This window comes from Trichechus manatus, unplaced genomic scaffold, assembly GCF_000243295.1.
Source record: "Trichechus manatus latirostris isolate Lorelei unplaced genomic scaffold, TriManLat1.0 scaffold00125, whole genome shotgun sequence".
In the NCBI taxonomy this organism is placed as follows: Eukaryota; Metazoa; Chordata; class Mammalia; order Sirenia; family Trichechidae; genus Trichechus; species Trichechus manatus.
Window position 1 is genome coordinate 7,062,143 of NW_004444061.1, and position 17,842 is coordinate 7,079,984.

Sequence of the window (17,842 nt, forward strand, 5' to 3'; positions counted from 1 at the left end):
GTATAATTCTGAAATTTTATTGTTAATCTTCTGGATTTCTGATTGCTGTCTCTCTATGGATTCTTGCAGCCTGTTAAATTTGTAATTATGCTCTTCTCTAATCTTCTTAAGTTCCTCTATTGCTTGGTCTGCATTTTGACTGATCTCCTTCCTGATCTCTTAAAGAGTTCTGTATATTAATCTGTTGTATTCCGCCTCTGGTAATTCCAAGAAATTACCTTCCTCTGGACAGTTTCTTGATTCTTTATTTTGGGATCTTGCTGAAGCCATCATGGTCTATCTCTTTATGTGATTTGATATTGACTGCTGTCTCCAAGCCATCAATAAGTTATTATATTTATTTATTTTATGTTTGCTTATTGTGTCTTAGCTTCTTGTTTGCTTTTCTTTTGATATGCCCAAATAGGCTGCTCATGTGAGTTAGCCTAATCACTGGTGCACCTGAAGCTCCAATGTCCTGCCACCAGGTGGCCAGACCTACCACTAAGTATTTGAACCCAGGAGTCCACCCACTCCTCCTGTATGGATTCAGCTCAGGTGTCCAGGTAGTCGGCCACCAAGTCTGTGGTGCAGGCTCTCACCTACTGTCCTAGACAGGCATGGGTGATTGGTGTAGGCACAGGCATCTGGCTGCAGCAGGGGACACTCAAGCAAGGCAGGGTGCTGACGTCTGCCCCTGAGTGTGTGGGAGGTAAGCATGTTCCTATTCCCTAGAGCACATAGGAGGGTGTGTTTTGCAGCCACACTATGGGCACCCAGTGCTGTTGGCTGTAAGGACTAGAGGGCACCACTTATTCTTGGGCCCCTGTTGCAGATGGCTAGATGGCGTGGGTGGAGCCACCAGTCCTCAGGCCCCTGATGTGGGTATATGAAGACCCTGCTTAATGGGCAGAGCAGCGTCAAATGTCACGAACCTCCCAATTCACAGCTGAAACAGTTGAAGTTAGACTTCAGTATATACCTTGTTGTACTGTGGTAATGAGGGCCTACACTGTTAAAATGGGCCCACGCAAGTCTATGCAGGGATAGAGGCACTCAAATCCGTGGACCCCTTATGCCTGTGCCTAGGCAAAGGAGTGGTGCCTTGCCCTGAGTTCCTGGCTTAGGGGAGATGGCAGATTATGTTTTCACCTGTTTGTTAATTTGTTCCCTTTCCAAGGCTGGGAGAATGTCTCAGGGCGCATGATGGGTCCTACTTCTAGCCCGGGGACTCGGCAATCACCAATGTTGTCCCAGACCCAGTGCAGAGCAGGGAGTCAGGAGGTAAACTGGAGAGAGGCTTTTCCCAAAGAGGGGTGTTTTTGATCTGCACGGTAGGCCAGACACAAGTACTTATCTTTTGCTGATCGAGGGCTGCTTCTCACTGGTTCTTCATGGCTGAGTAGACGCTCTGCTGTTGGGTCTCTCCTGGTGTGGAAAACACCTCCTGAGCACTGCTGCTTGCCTGCCTCACCATACACCATGAGCTGATCCGGCCTGAAGGTCTCCGTCTACAGCCAGGTCAGGTCTGGCAACTCCTGGCTGCTTCCGAACCGTCTCTCCCTCCCCCTGCCACTCACTCCGATTCCTCAACTTTGCCTTTGATGTTCAGGGCTCCTAGATTGTCATATATAATAGAATCACTTGTTTTTTCAGGTCTTTGTTGTAAGAGGGATGGCTGGAAGCGTCTGACTACTCCGCCATCTCAGCCCTGCACCTCAGACCGTTTTCTAGGGAATCTCAACTAAGATATAGCACCAATGCCTTACAAAGTACTTGCTGTAGAGGAGGAGCTTACACATTGGCTGAACAAATGAGAATCTTCACCTCTCAACTGACAAACACCACTATGGGTAATGGTGGAGCCCTGGTGGCCCAGTGGTTATGCATTTGCCTCCTAACCAAAAGCTCAGCAGTTCAAATCCATCAGCTGCTCCTTGGAAACCCTATGGGGCAGTTCTACTCTGTCTTATAGGATCGCTGTGAGTCGGAATTGACTCGACAGCAACCTGTTACAGGTTTATGGGCAATGGTACCTATTACCACCCCTAAGCAATCTGGACTTACCTTTCTTGCCTTGTAGGACATGTGGGAATCCAAAGGAATTTATTTCTGGTTAAATTTACTTGTAAGCATAAACCAAAATTGTTAGTGTATTGGATACGTCTTGGAGTAACCTATTCATATGTCCAAGAAAGGAACCAATGCTATCGATGACTTGGTAGATAACCCCTCTTGGCTAACAAAAAACTTTGAGATGGAGATTACACTGAAATCAGTCTTTTCCAAATCTGATCAGGCTCTAACCTCTAAAATCCACAAGCTACTGCAAAACCTCAACAACAAAAAGACAAATAACCCAATTAAAAAGCAGACAAAGGTGTGAACAATCACTTCACCTAAGAAGACATTCAGGCGGCTAACAGACACATGAGGAAATGCTCACAACAATTAGCCATTAGAGAAATGCAAATCAAAACTACAATAAGATACAATCTCACCCCAACAAGGCTAGCATTAATCCAAAAAACACAAAATAATAAATGTTGGAGAGGTTGTGGAGAGACTGGAACACTTATATACTGTTGGTGGGAATGTAAAATGGTACAACCACTTTTGAAATCGATTTGGCACTTCCTTAAAAAGCTAGAAATAGAAGTACTATACAATCCAGCAATCCCACTCCTTGGAATATATCCTAGAGAAATAAGAGCTGTCACACAAATAGATTTATGTACACCCATGTTCATTGCAGCACTGTTCACGATAGCAAGAAGATAGAAGCAACATAAGTGCCCATCAAAGGACAAATGGATAAACAAATTATGGTATATTCACACAATGGAATACTACACAACAATAAAGAATAATGATGAATCCATGAAACATCTCATAACATGGATGAATCTGGAAGGTATTATGCTGTGTGAAATCAGTCAGTCACAAAAGGAGGAATATTGTATAAAACCACTATTTAAGAACTCAAGAAGAAGATTTAAACACAGAAGAAAACATCCTTTGATGGTTAGGAGGGCGCAGAGGGGAATTCACTAACTAGATAGTAGACAAGAATTATCTTAGGTGAAGGGAAGGACAACACACACTAGAGGGGAAGTCAGCACAACTGGACTAAACCAAAGCTAAGAAGTTTCCTGAATAGAACCAAACACTGTGAGGGACAGAGTAGTAGGGACAGGGTTCTAGGGACCATGCTTTCAGGGGACATCTAGGTCAGTTGGCATAACAACGTTTACTAAGAAAATGTTCTGCATCCCACTTTGGTGAGTGGCGTCTGGGGTCTTAAAAGCTAGCTAGCAGTCATCTAAGATGCATCAATTGGTCCCAAACCACCTGGAGCAAAGGAGAATAAAGAACACCAAAGAAACAAGGAAAATATTAGTCCAAGAGACAGAAGGGCCACATAAACCGGAGACTCCATCAGCCTGAGACTAGAAGAACTAGATGGTGCCCGGCTACCACCAATGACTGCCTTGACAGGCAACACAACAGACAGTCCCTGATGGAGCAGGAGAAAAGTGGTGCAAGAACTCAAATTCTACTACAGAGACCAGACTTAATGGTCTGACTGAGACTGGAGGGACCCCGGAAGACACGGCCCCTGGACTCTGTTAGCCCAAAACTAAAACCATTCCCGAAGCCAACTCTGCAGACAAAGATTAGACTGGACTATAAGACAGAAAATGATACTCATGAACAGTGTGCTTCTTAGCTCAAGTAGATACGTGAGTCTAAATGGGCAGCTCCCGTCCAGAGGCAAGAAAGAAGGCAGAAAGGGACAGGAGCTGGTTGAATGGACACGGAAAATCCGGGGTGAAAAGGAGGAGTGTGCTGTTGCAGTATGGGGAGAGCAACTAGGGTCACATAACAGTGTGTGTATAAATTTTTGTATGAGAAACTAACTTGAACAGTAAACTTTCATTTAAAGCACAATTAAAAAAAAAAGAAAAATCAGTCTTTCTCCTCTCATTGTGGTCATCTCATATATCTGGGCCAAATTTGTTTGTAACTGTAACAACAGCAGTGAATTGGGGGCTTTATAAGGTGGAGCTGGAGTGAGAGGCTTTTTAACAACACTTTGCTCTTTAAAACCCTAATTTTAAAAACCTATAGGGTTTTCACTGGCCGATTTTTGGAAGTAGATTGCCAAGCCTTTTTTCTTAGTCTGACTTAACCTCAAAGTTCTGATGAAACCTGTTCAGCATCACAGCAACACACAAGCCTCTACTGACAGACGAGTGGTAGCTGAGCTTTCGGTGCATTGGCCAGGAACTGAACCTGGGTCTCCTGCAACAGTCTGATCCTGTTGTGCATGGAGTCATGATGAGTCGGGGGCTGCCTCCATGGTAGCTAAAAACAACAATGTTAAAAATGCTTTTATCCTCATACTTCAGCAGATTACTGTAGTTGAAACCAGTTATCATAAATTCAGTCTCTTTAGCTCTTGGTTTGACAAAGACTGCCAGGAAATAAAAGGAAGCCAGCAAAATGTTGCTAGGACAGAAAAGCAGCATATTAAGACTAGAGAAGATGCTAGCTAGGGATTGTTTTCATCCTGTTGCAAACTTGAGTTAGGGGTCAGGCTTGAAGCCAAAACCAGTTGGAATAAAAAGAATCTCAGCAGGAGGCTTTAAATATGGCTGTTGGGACTAATACAGTGGATTTGAGGGACAGAATAACCACAGGACCATTTATATAAGTTTTTCTGTGTTAGCCTCCCCATTGAGTCTGGGACTGTTTTTAACTCCTCATATGGCAGAGGGCCTGGCACACAAAAGATGCTTAATGTTTGAAAGAATGAGAGGTTGTGGAAGCATCAGTTCTTACTGTTGTCTGAGAGGCTATTTCTCCCAATTTTATAGTTCCAAAACAACTGCCTCAAATTTCATAGAGGACTCATGCCAGCTAGAACCTGGAAATCAATTCAGTCATAAGATCTTTTGATTGCTCACAAATGGAATAAAGCCCCATGTGATGATAGTTTGTTACCAGAGTTATTTAAAGCCTGTCTAGATTAAAACCATTAAAAACCCATTGCTGTCAAGTCAATTCTGACTCATAGTGACCCATAGGGTTTCTAAGAAACGGCTGGTGGATTCAAACTGCTGACCTTTTGGTTAGCGGCTGAGCTCTTAACCACTGTGCCACCAGGGCTCTCTGTCCAGATTGGTGGGCCTTAAATCCTACCTTTGACCACTTAACTTTTCAACACTATCCCCTCTGATATTGGAGTCCATTCCTTTATTTTAAAAAAATGTTTTAGTTATTTTTATTTTATTTTATTTTTTAAAGTAAGCCTGTAGCCCCTACTCCCTAATATTTACAGGCACACTAGCTTACTATGTACATACAGGTAGTCCCTGACTTATGATGGGGTTCCGTCCTGTCAACTCCATCCTAAGTTGGTTCTGAAAATTGAATACCTTATTTGTTTTGTTCTTTTATTATCAGTATCTTTATAAATCTGATTTTTATTTGTCTTTGGGGGTTGGAAACATTACATATAAACTCACAGATATATTTTAACACTGTATGCAGTACATATTACTAATGATAAGATGTTTAAAAAAAAAAGACAGTCCTTAAATATGATTTGTTGTAACTCGAATATGTTGTATGTCAGGGACTACCTGTATATTCTCAACATAAGATTCCAGTTTTCTCCTTACCCTTGAAATGATAGTTTAAGGAGATTATAGGGCAGATACTTACCTGAGTATAATGGCCACAGACTTTCTGGCATTTCCGAGTCTTGAAGTCATAGTACTTGATTTCACTGTACCAGTTTGTGATGGCTGAAGACACAGAAAATATGGATACAGATCCGGTCCAGATATTTTCTCCCAGCGAAGTGAAGTTTGGGTGTAGCTTGTGGGGTGGCTTCAGCTGTTCGTTATGTTTAAACTGGCAAGTTTTTGCCCAGGCTTTTGCAATTTGGGCTAGTTTTGTGTCCCAAGTCTGCAAAATAAGTATTAAATAACAGGACGTGTCAAAGAAAGGAAACTGTTACCCAACAGTGTAACTGGGGTGAGCAGAGTGGGAATTTGAATGGAAAAGAGGGTGTGATAACAAGGGCAGAGAAGGAAACCCTACACATGGGTTGTCTCTATAAGCATGATTGTTAAGTACAGACTGGGGCTGCCTGGCAGGAAATACAATGACATGCTTTTGTTGAATTTAGACTCTAAGAGAAGGAAACAGATCTACATATCACTGAGGGACTATTATGTGTAAAATACTGCGCACTGTTTCATATATATTATATAATTTAATAACCACAAGGGCCTATACCCCAAAAAACCCGGAAGTTAAAAAACCAGCTCAAAGCCACAGAGCTGAGATTCAAACCCACACCCAACTGAATTAAAATCCCGACCTTTCCCCCAGCTGTCATGCTGCTTTCCAGAGAAAAATGATTCTCTGCCAGCAACAAAAACAGTGAACTTAGACATGAAAAGAAACTCACAAAAATTAACGGGGAAAAAATATCAAAAAAAAGCAGTAAAATCTACTCAAGACCAGAGGAGAGGAAGTGTCCACAAAGAGAAGTAAAATGCCCTTGTGGAGCTCGCTTCCAACAAGAGTTAGGTAGACAGAGCTAAATTGGGAGTGTCCCGATCACACATTGTGAATTTACTGCCGGCATTAATCACAACAAAAAAGTCATGCAGGGTTACCAAGGTCTTCTGCCCCAAATCAACACACAAAAGCTGTTTTTGACTGACTATGCCACCAGTACTGATATTCTCCTTACCATGTACAGCATATCACTGGCTGTTGGGTTTACTTCTGAGCGGAACTTGTTATGAATTCGAACACAGTCTTGGATGAAATCTTCATTTTCAATATCTGGCAAAGTAGTCGAGGTATATGAGTAACAAGAGACTAAAGAGACCATCCAGGCTGTCACAGCAAGTGTCGCTCGCATGGTCTGTCTTTCTGACAGGCATGAAGCCCCGCAGGCTGAGATGGAGCCGATCACAGGTTCGGAGAGTGTGCTTGCCTCCTTCACAGGTTTCAGCCCGCAGTTATATACGGAGCACGGCTGACTTCAGCTTTGACAAAACAGAAAGCAGAACATGAGTTCATCACAAGTTTGAAGAAACGGGTTTCCCCATATATGGTTTGCAGCTTATTTTGTGCTCTTAACCCTGTCTTTTCAGTGGTTCTCTGTGACACAGCGCCTATTACAACATAGATGTTTATGAGGCTTCATCAGACTCTTTTGAGTTGGGAGCTCTTCCCAAAAGAAATTCCAGAGTAAACAAGTCTCTATTTTTTTATGGAGGATTATGGTGATTAAATAAAATCACATTTTTCCTTCTATAAATGTCTTGCAAAGTATTAAAAGAAAAACAAAACTTTTCTTTAGAGTTGTATCAGCACACAGTGGTTGACAAATCTAGTTAATATTATAACTTAGAATTCATTCACGAAGGTGGAAACGTGCATGTGTGTGTGTGTAAGAGGGCAGAAAGAGAAAGAGTGAGAGGGAGAGAGAAAGAGTGAGTAAGAGAGAGAGAAAGAGCAAACAGAAAGAGCGTCAGTCTCAAATAAAGATTTTAGTTTAAGGTCTGTTCATAACTAGCTGTAAGAACTCGGACAAGTCATTGAATTCACTGAGCCTCAGCTGCCTATTGCATGAGGCTAATGGGAACTTTTCTTTTGCCTGCATTACAGACGTTTGGGAGGGTCAAGTGAGCTAGTTAAATATTGATTAAAAACAACAACCAGTTCGGCTGAGTTGACTCTGACTCATGGTGAACCCAGTGTATCATAGTATAACTATGCTCCATAGGGTTTTCAATGGTTGCTTTTTCTAGATGGCCACAACTTTCTTCCAAGGTGCCTCTGGGTGAACTTGAACCTTCAACCTTTCGGTTAGCAGCCGAGTGCATTAACCATTTGCACTACCCAGGAACTCCATGTTAATTCAACACATATTCAATTCCTGTTCTGTGTATTAGGCTTGGTAATATAGAGAGAAAAACGCAGTCCCACCCTCAAGGAGCTCACAATGATAAAAGCTGTGTGATGGTGAGAAGGACATTTACAACACAGGGGGTTGAAGATCTGGATAGAGGAAAGCACCAGGAGATAAGGAATCACAAGAGAGGGTCCTTAACCCATTCTGAGAAAGGCAGGGATGGCCTCCTACAGCAGAGGAGGTATTCCCTGGTGCTGGAATCAGCTAGGTATTGATCAAGTGAAAAAAGGGATGGAGAAATGAAGGGAATTAGGGGGAAAGGAATTACATGTCCAGTTGTGAAGTAGGAAACCTGGTGTGATGCGAAGAATAGAGAAGGAACCACTGCACCGATGTCTCTGTCTGTAGATGCGGTCTTTAGGTATTGATTATGATTGATAGGAAACATGATACCTGGCCTTGTGGAAATCACAAGCCAAATGATGCTTTCATGCCAGTTGGAGAGGAAGGTTAAAAGTAAGATCAGGGAGGACTTCTGGACTCTGCCAATGATTTGCATTTTATCACCACAGTAATGGGAAGTTATTGGAGGATTTTTAAGAACGTGTGGGGTGTGATCTGGTTTTAGGAAACACCTGTCTTTAGAAAATCAAGAGATATGGTGAATGGAATGGGGTGGGGGAGGTATTTCTGATGGAAACTCTTAAAAGGTAAAGAAGGATTATAGAACCACAAGATAGAATTCTTATTGTTGCCACACACACAAAGAAATTATCTCAGGAAATACTCATATGTAGTCACAAATATTTTCCAGGTTGCCTAATTTCTACTAGCATTCTTTTTCATTACATTGGCCTAGGATAAGCATCTTGTCTGGGGCTTAGAGGCAACTTTTTGATTAAGGTAGTGATAATCAATAGTTAAAGTTCCACTAAATAGACAATAGATAAGTGGTAACTTTGGTGAAGGGTAAGATGGTACACAATACTGGGGAAGCCAGCACAACTTGGACAAGGCAAGATCATGGAAGATCCATAGACACATCCAAACTCCCTGGGTGGAGGGCTGTGGGGACCATGGTCTTGGGGAACATCTAGCTCAACTGGCATAACATAGTTTGTAAAGAAAATGTTCTACATTCTACCTTGGTGAGGAGCGTCTGGGGTCCTAAAAGCTTGTAAGCAGCCATCTAAGATGTTCCACTGGTCTCACCTCTTTGGGAGCAAGGGAGAATGAAGAAAACAAGATACAAGGAAAAGATTAGTCCAAAGGACTAATGGACCACAACTACCACGGCCTACACCAGACTGAGTCCAGTACAACTAGATGGTACCCAGCTACCACCACTGACTGCTCTGACAGGGATCACAATAGAGGGTCCCAGACAGAGCTGGAGAAAAATGTAGAACAAAATTCTAATTCACAGAAAAAGAGCAGACTTACTGGCCTGACAGAGACTGAAGGAATCCAGAGAGTATGGCCCCTGGACACCCTTTTAGCTCAGTAATGAAGTCACTCCCGAGGTTCACCCTTTAGCCAAAGCTTACACAGGCCCATAAAACAAAATGAGACTAAAGGGGCACAACAGTCCAGGGACAAGGACTCGAAGGCAGGAGGGGACTTGAAAGCTGGTAATAGGGAACCCAAGGTCGAGAAGGGAGAGCATTGACATGTCATGAGATTGTTAAACAATGTCGTAAAACAATATGTGTACGTTTAACGAGAAACTAGTTTGTTCTGTAAACCTTCATCTAAAGTACAATAATAAAAAAAAAGTTGAAGTTCCTCCCGCTTGAGGTGATAACCAGGCTGTGGGTCTGCCTCCTCTTCTTCTGGGTCTCTGTGAGCTAGACTGTCAGAGTTTTGAACACTGAAAAAAGAAGGGCCTTGCAAGCAAGCAAACTTGGGGACATCTTGTGGTTGTTTGTACAATTCCGGCTGTAAATATACAACTTCAAAGAGGAAGAAATACTATCTTGGTTTTTAAACGAATTACCCCCCTAACTTCCTGAAAACAGCAGAAGGGCAGGACTGCTCTCCATGGAGACCAGTTTTACATTATTATGCAGAACAAGCTATCTCCTCAGAGCCACAACCCTCAAACTTCTCAGTTCACACTGCATTTCCTCAACAAAAGCCCATAGATGCAGTTGCCCCACTATAGCAGGAACTTTTATCTGGAAGCAAATGCAAGCCTCGGCTTGGTAGAAGGCTTACAACTTTGCTGTGAGATTTCCTCCATTACCCTGGGTCTTCATCATGATAAATACGTGTATGTGCTTTAAGAAAGGATCTGTTTTCAGTGGTTGTCTCTGAATGGTGACATTTAAAGTTAGTTTTCTTAAAAAAAAAAAAATTCTTTTCTGTATTGTTTAAATGTTATTACACTGAGCATGTATTTTTTTAATAATCAGGAAATAAATTGAAACTAGTTCTTTTGCGGGGGAAGAACCAATAGCATAACATTAGTAAGATGTTCACATAAGGTCTATCTGATTCCAAAAGGGTCCTGGATGACATAAACTAACTGAAAAGTTGGTGGTTCAAACTCACCTAGAGATGCCTTGGAAGAAAGGCTTGGCAATCTGCTTCTGTAAAGTCACAGCCTTGAAAACTGTACGGAGCACAGGTCTCCATGAGTCATAATGAACTCAATGGCAACTGGTTTGGCTTTTTTTCGGGGAGGGAGTGGAGGGGTGGTTATCTGATTCTAAAGCCTAATTGTAGTTGTTAAGAGCACAAGTTCTTTAGATCCTTAGATTGTCTGGGCTTGAATCAAATCCTATGTACTGGCTGTGTGACTTTGGACATTTTACAGCTTTGGGCCTTGGTTTTCTTATATGTAAAACATGGGAATAATAATAAACCAAACCACTTGCCGTCAAGTCGATTCTGACTCACAGAAACACCATTTGTTGCAGAGTAGAACTGTGCTCCACAGGGTTTTCAAGGCTACGACCTTTCAGAAAGATTGCCAGGCCTTTCTTCCTAGGCTTCTCTGAGTAGGTTCAAGCTGCCAACCTTTCAGTTAGTAGTCAAGCGCTTAACCATTTATGCCACCCAGGACTCCCCTCGGATAACAATAGTACCTAATTACTTAGATTGATAGGAGAATTTAAATAAGAAAGATATTTGTAAAAAGAGATTAGAGAGTGCCTGGCACATATAAGCTGTAGGACAGCGTGCCAAAATTGTGTGATACTCACAGGTGGTCCCCAGTTTCTAGATAGGCCATTAGAAAAAGGGTGCCAATAACTAATATGAATTGCTCCATTTCTATCACATTCTTCTGATGAGAGCTTGAACACACATTAGCATATGGAAAGTAGCTTTTATTACTTACAACAAGAAGCCGACAGCATACAGGAGTTGACTCCCCCAGCTCAAAAGCAGTCTGGGTGGAGATGACAAATTCCACACACACCTCACTTTGTGTTGTGGATGAGGGACTTAAATGAGACAGTTGTATGACACGCCATCCCCCTGACCTCTCGAAATTTTCCTGGTGGATATACCATATTTGTACTCAAATAATGCATGCCTTCTACTTTTGTTTGCTGATCACGCCCTGCCCTTGCAAGGTATTTTCATAAGCATGCTATGCAAAATTCTTTCACAGCAACATGTAAAAAAAATTTGCAAAGCAGCGTTTATGGAAGTACCTCATAGGGGTGGGCTTGGTTGACAAATTATAGAAGGCGCGTGTTATTTCCATAAAAATACAGTAAAGAACTCTCCCATGTGAGCCCTCTTCATGAGCAAGGGACACAATGGGACCCTACTTACTGCCAGTCTCCCCCTGTCCAGGCAGATCCACTTAGGTGGGCTATAAGCTTAATGCTATGTGTGCTGCCAATAGCACCACAGCTGAGGAGGCCATGAGGTTCCACAGGTGGTCATTTTTATATCCGAAAGCCCACGTGGCCCACTACATGTGCAAGCATCAGACCTCAGAAGGTGTAGGGGGGTGAAGACTTCATCATGCTCCCGCCTTTCCTGAGACTTATTGCCAAGGACATGAACCGGGTGCTCCCGACTGATTTACATATATTTGAGTATGGCCTGGCTCTTTCAGAAATACAAAAGTTACCTTAATTGTTCAGGCTATTTTCAGGAACCAGATACAAAACACCAAACTTAGTTCTTTGTATGTGTCACGCAGTAAAACTAGGCATTGTAGGATTTTCAAGTTTGTGACCTTTCAGAAACAAATCAGCAGGCCTTTCTTCCTAGGTTCCTCTGGATGGGCTCGAACTGCCAAACTTTCAGCTAGTACTTGAGCAATTAACCATTTATGCCACCCAGGACTCCTGGGGGATAACAATAGTACCTACTTAATTAGGTTGATGAGGAATTTAAATAAGAAAATATTTGTAAAAAGAGTTTAGAGATTGCCTGGCACATAGCAAACAATAAACATGTTAGCTCTTATTATTATTACTTCCCTTTTTGGGAGTCCCTGGATGGTATAACATTAACATGCTCAGCTGCTAACTGAAAGGTTAGAGATTTGAGTCCACACAGAGGCATCTAGGAAGAAAAGCCTGACAATCAATTTCCAAAAAATCAGCCATTGAAAGCCCTATGGAGCACATTTCTACTGACACACATGGGATCACCTTGATTCAGAATCAACTTGATGACAACTGGTACTGGTAATTACATATTATAAATGAAATAAAGCTAATATTTAGAAAAATGTATTTTAACACTAGAAATTATTGCTATAGATTCATAATGGATTTTGATGCAAAATATTCAAGATGGTGTTAAATAGACTACCTTGTGATTTCTCATACCACTGTATTTGGTATTCATTTGGATAGTCTAAATAAATTATTTTTTCCTAATTTTAGAAATGGATGGACTGAATTACCCGCAATGATATTCTATAATTCATTTTTCAATGTATTTTGGAGATTTAGACGGAAAATGGTATGCAAATGCTACTTCTTATTCAAAGGTACTTCTTATATAAGAATAAATGCTCTTACTAATAGATATATTCATTTCTTCTAAAATAATGCACAAGCTGAGAAATATTGGCATTTTTTAGTTATTAGATTAAAACACTTGTAGGCTGCTGTGCTTTGAAATTTTTAACTTTCTTATATATTTCTTCTTTTCTGCCCAGTAATCCAAGATGCTCTTTCAAAACATAATTGCAAATACATAAATTTGTAAAATTGATTTTTATTTTACTGTTTTTTGCTTAGCTTGGATGGTTTTGGCTTATATGTAGTTTCCAGCAGTTCTCAGGAACTGGGTTAATTATATTTGTATATTCAAGCATAGCTATAATGAATCTTTTCTGAATACTAAGGATTCTGCCATGTGGTATTTCTTTTCAATTTCGTAAACTTGAGGAAGAAATAATGTATTCTAAGTTCTCTCTTACTACTCTTCTTTTCTCAATCCTTTTTATTATTGATTATTTGTACTACAACCAGAGATTCCTTCCCCAAGCCTAGTCAACAGCATCAAATTAAGATAGTGACATACATCTCAGTCATTTTGCCCCCGACTGCCTAACATAGGACCTCAGAGCTCAGTAAAATCATCCACAAAAGGTTGTCAATGGGCTTGTTTCACATTACCTGGTGGATAAGTCCATTTCCACCAAGAGCCTATGTCCAGACACTGGCCTCTTCTCGTGCATAATCACTGATCATGGGCCTCGGTTAGGGTGCGTCAAGGAGACTGGATCACAGTGGGTCCCAAAACAACTCTCCATGCCCTGATGCTTTTCAGTTGTTACTACTCCCTCCTTGGTCTCCTACAGGGTTTGGACTAGGAGATAAATCCAAGTGACAAGTCCCCATGCTGTACAAAATCACCCTGTCAAGCTCTAAATAATTTTCTATTGGGCCAAACTTGTATTGTAAAGCCTAAAATTTCAAGTGCTGCCTTGACATCTTTGAACTTCACAATGCCGCAAAGGTCTAGCTGTGAGTTCCTTTACTGTCACCAGATATGCTCCCCACCCCCCAACCCCCATCCAGTAGAAAAAGCTCTCCACCTGGCTGGTTCCCTTATTAGCTGGACAAGCTGCACTCCACCTGGTCCTCAAGCTTAAGTTTCAGTTCCCTGCCAGCCCACGGAATTATTAGAACAAACCAATCATTTCTTCCCATAGTAACCTCTCTTCTTGTTACTACAAAGCCCACCTCCCACAGCCCCTGCTTGTTCACTCTGTTCCCAAGTGCAGTCCCTTTGTGGTCCTGCATTACATGTGCTGTCCTCCTCCCCTGGGTTGTGAGTGTATGTGACTATTAAACTGCTGTCAATCTCATCTGTCCCATGTTGGTTGTTGTGTGTTCAGCCATCTCATACTATTTAGGGCAGGAAATCCCTCCTTTACCAACGGAGTGAATAGGAGGTGATCAGCATCAATTCCCTCTAGGAGGCTCCTTAAATCCAAAACCTAACCCCTTGCTGTCCAGTCGATTCCAACTCATAGGGACCCTCTAGGACAGAGTAGAACTGTCCCATAGGGTTTCCAAGGCTGTAACCTTTGCAGAAGCAGACTGCCACATCTTTCTCCTGCAGAGCGGCTGGTAGGTTCAAACTGCCAACCTTTCAGTTAGCAGAGCTCTTAATCACTGAACCACCAGGGCTCCTTGGAGGCTCCTTGGAGGCTCTTTAGTTTTCCTGAAAATAGGCTCTTGACCAGAAAAGCCCAAGCATGTCCATAACTGTAGTTAGAATTCCTTCCCACAGTCCTAAAGAGTTAACTTAATGACAACTGTCCCACTGTGCCAACCATTAAGCACGGTACTTCCGCATCTCTGTCTCTAGCCTCAAACCCTTGCCATGTATTCAGCTGATACTTGACAGCTCCATCTATGATATTCCTCAAATCCTCAGGTCAAAATCTTGTAGTCATCTTTATTTTTGTTCCTCATACCTGCCATGTGTAATCCTATTAACTCTATCTTTGAAATATATCCAGAATTCAACCATTTCTCATTAACCCCCTTCTACCAACCTACCTTCATCTCTTGCCTGGATTACTGCAATAGCTTCCTCAGTAGTATCCTTGCTTTCTTGTCCGCCCCTTACGTTATATACTCTCCCAGCAGTCAGACTTATCCCTTTGCAATGTAAGTCAGTTACGTCACTTCTCTGCTCAAAACCTCCAAGACTTTGATTTGGAGATGAGCAACATGAGGAAAAGTCTCTGCACAAAGCTTGCTCTCATGCCGGATGGGTGACAGCAGATGTGTACAGCTTTGGGGAGTTGCAATTTAAGAGGTGGCCGTTTTTTAGAAGGGCTAGCGGCCAGTCATTGTAGAAAAGTCTGGCTGTTGGCAACTAGTGCTCAGCAGTAGCCAAGCTGATGATTTCTTATCAGCCAGATCTGGGCATTGCTTTATGAAGTTGAGCCTGAAGATTGCTTTTCCAGCCTCCTCAATAATTCTGTTGGCTACCTAATATCTTTGAATAAATGCCTGTCTGCTTAACTTTATCAGAGTGGCTTTAATTGTTTGCAACTAAGAATCCTGACTTTTTGAGGAGAAAGAAAAAAAAATGAGTCTACCATGGAAGACTCCCTCTTAACATTTTGGTGTACTATTGTTCATCTTTTTTATTCATTCATATGTATTCATATGTGTGTACATGTGTAAACATGTATGTATGTATACATACACACAATGCATATATATGATTACATGTACACACATGACTGTATATGAACAAATATACATATATGTACACACATTTGTTAATTGTGGGCGTGTTGTTGTTGTTGTTAGTTGCCATTGAGTCGATTCCGACCCGTGGCGATCCCATGTGTGCAGAGTAGAACTGCTCCATAGGGTTTTCAAGGCTGTGGTCTTTTAGAAGCAGATCACCAGACCTGTCTTCTGAGGTTCTTCTAGGTGGGTTCAAACTGCCTACCTCTTGGCTAGTAGTGGAGTGCTTAACCATTTGTGCCACCCAGAAAATCCACTGAGGGCATAATTTTATGGAATTTTGTATTCTCTCACCCCACGCTTGTAGGTTCTGTGAAGATGCAAAGGTCTCTGAGCTTTATGATGTCACTTGGGAAGAAATGCGAGATAAAATGAGAAAATGGAGAGAAGAAAACTCCTGAAATAGTGAGCAAATTGTAGAAGCTGGAGAGGAGTTAATTAATGAATATGCCTCTAAGCCTGGAGATGATATTTGGATCATATATGAACAAGTGATGATTGCAGCCCTAGACTATGGTTGGGATGACTTGGCATTGTTTTGTCTTCGGGAATTGAGAAGACAGTTCCCTGGCAGTCACAGAGTCAAACGACTAACTGGCATGAGATTTGAAGCCATGGAAAGATATGATGGTGCTATACAGTTATATGCCCGAATTTTACAAGAAGGTCCAACTAACACTGCTGTAAGAAAGCGTAAGATTACCGTTCGAAAAGCCCAGGGGAAAAATGTGGAGGCCATTCGGGAGCTGAATGAGTATCTGGAACAATTTGTTAGAAACCAAGTAGCCTGGCATGAATTTGCAGAACTTTGTGTCAGCGAACACGACTATGCAAAAGCAGTCTTTTGTTTAGAGGAGTTTATGATGACTAATCCACATGACCACCTACACTGTCTGCAGTATGCTGCAGTTACATATACCCGGGGGGACTTGAAAACCTTGAACTTTCAAGGAAGTATTCTGCACAGTCATTGAAACTAAACCACAGACATATGAGAGCTTTGTTTGGGCTTTACACGTCTGCAAGTCATATTGCTTCTAATCCAAAAGCTAATGCAAAAACGAAAAAGGACAACATAAAATACGCTAGTTGGGCAGCTAGTCAAATAAACAGAGCTTAGCAGTTTGCAGGTCGAAGTAAGAAGGAAACCAAATACTCTCTTAAGGCAGTTGAAGACATGCTGGAAACATTGCAGATCACCCAGTCGTAAGGTTTCAAGAACTCTTTCACAAGAGATTTCGCAAATGCACAATTGAACTTACTGGCCTATGACTTATTTTCTAAATGCCCAGTGCTATTTATATACTAATTTTCTGTTAATAAGGCAGTTAGTTGTAAAGAATGTGTTTACATAAACCTAAAAATGCCTTTTACTGCTAAGCAGGAAGATAGAGAAAATCCACAGAAGAGAGAATTAAGAAGATTCTTATTGACTGTGCATCAGTTTCTTCATATCACATATATATATAACTGCTTTTAAACCACAATCTGATGCAGAAATAACCTTGTTAAAAAACCATGATGATTTATTAAACTTAAAAGAAAAAAAATTTTCATTAGCATACATATGTTTCAGAGGAAACCATTCATTGAGGGTTTACATTCTCTTGTTGCATTTCCTAATTTGATAAGTAACTGCTTTGTGGTCCAAATATAAGTTAACATAATTTCATCATAACAATCTGCCCAGTGCCCTTTTTTCTGTTTCTCTGTGAAGTAATGCTGTTTTGATTTGTGTAAAGCAGAGTGGAATTTCCCTCTGTGCACTCCATCAAGTTTCTCCAGGGCCTTTCTGCTAGGGTGGCGTCAGAGAAGGGCTACCGTGCCTCAGGAGTTACACTACCAGCCTCTCAGTAGCTGAGCAAAGACTTCTGTATAAACTGCAAGTTGCATACAGGAAAAGCAGCTCTTGTGGGGAGGAACTGTGACAATGGACATGCAGAGTCACCATAGCAACATGCTTTCATCTTCTGCCCTTTAGCTTTTGCCTTGCTCAAAACTGGGGAAGTTTAATGGTTGCATGTAGTACTATTCCACTTACTCAAAGAGGACAACTAACTTTCTGCCAATTCACTGTGGTCCATTCACCAGCCCTGTACATTTTTCTGGGTTATACAGACTGGCCTGACAGGTTCTCAGTCAGTGTTTACTCCCTTACAATCTGGTAAAGTATTTTATAGCCACTTTTTTTTTTTTTTTTATTGTACTTCAGGTGAAGGTT

General features: G+C 41.5%; 1 protein-coding gene and 1 pseudogene across 3 annotated transcripts in view; one reads left to right on the plus strand and one right to left on the minus strand.

The window, feature by feature from the left end:
• Positions 1-7,049, minus strand: part of GLIPR1 (GLI pathogenesis related 1) — a 24,051-nt gene extending 17,002 nt beyond the window's left edge. For 2 of the 3 annotated variants that reach the window (XM_004384629.2, XM_023738903.1), the window contains exons 1-2: positions 6,752-7,049; positions 5,710-5,955 (exon numbers count right to left, since the gene is read on the minus strand). In XM_004384629.2, the coding sequence (XP_004384686.1) occupies positions 5,710-5,955; positions 6,752-6,925 (420 nt within the window). In that variant the 5' untranslated portion in view covers positions 6,926-7,049. The remainder of the gene's footprint in view (positions 1-5,709; positions 5,956-6,751) is intronic. The other variant, XM_023738904.1, reaches the window with a different exon arrangement.
• Positions 7,050-15,090: 8,041 nt separating this feature from the next.
• Positions 15,091-16,847, plus strand: LOC101349146 (ER membrane protein complex subunit 2 pseudogene; annotated as a pseudogene).
• Positions 16,848-17,842: the final 995 nt, after the last annotated feature.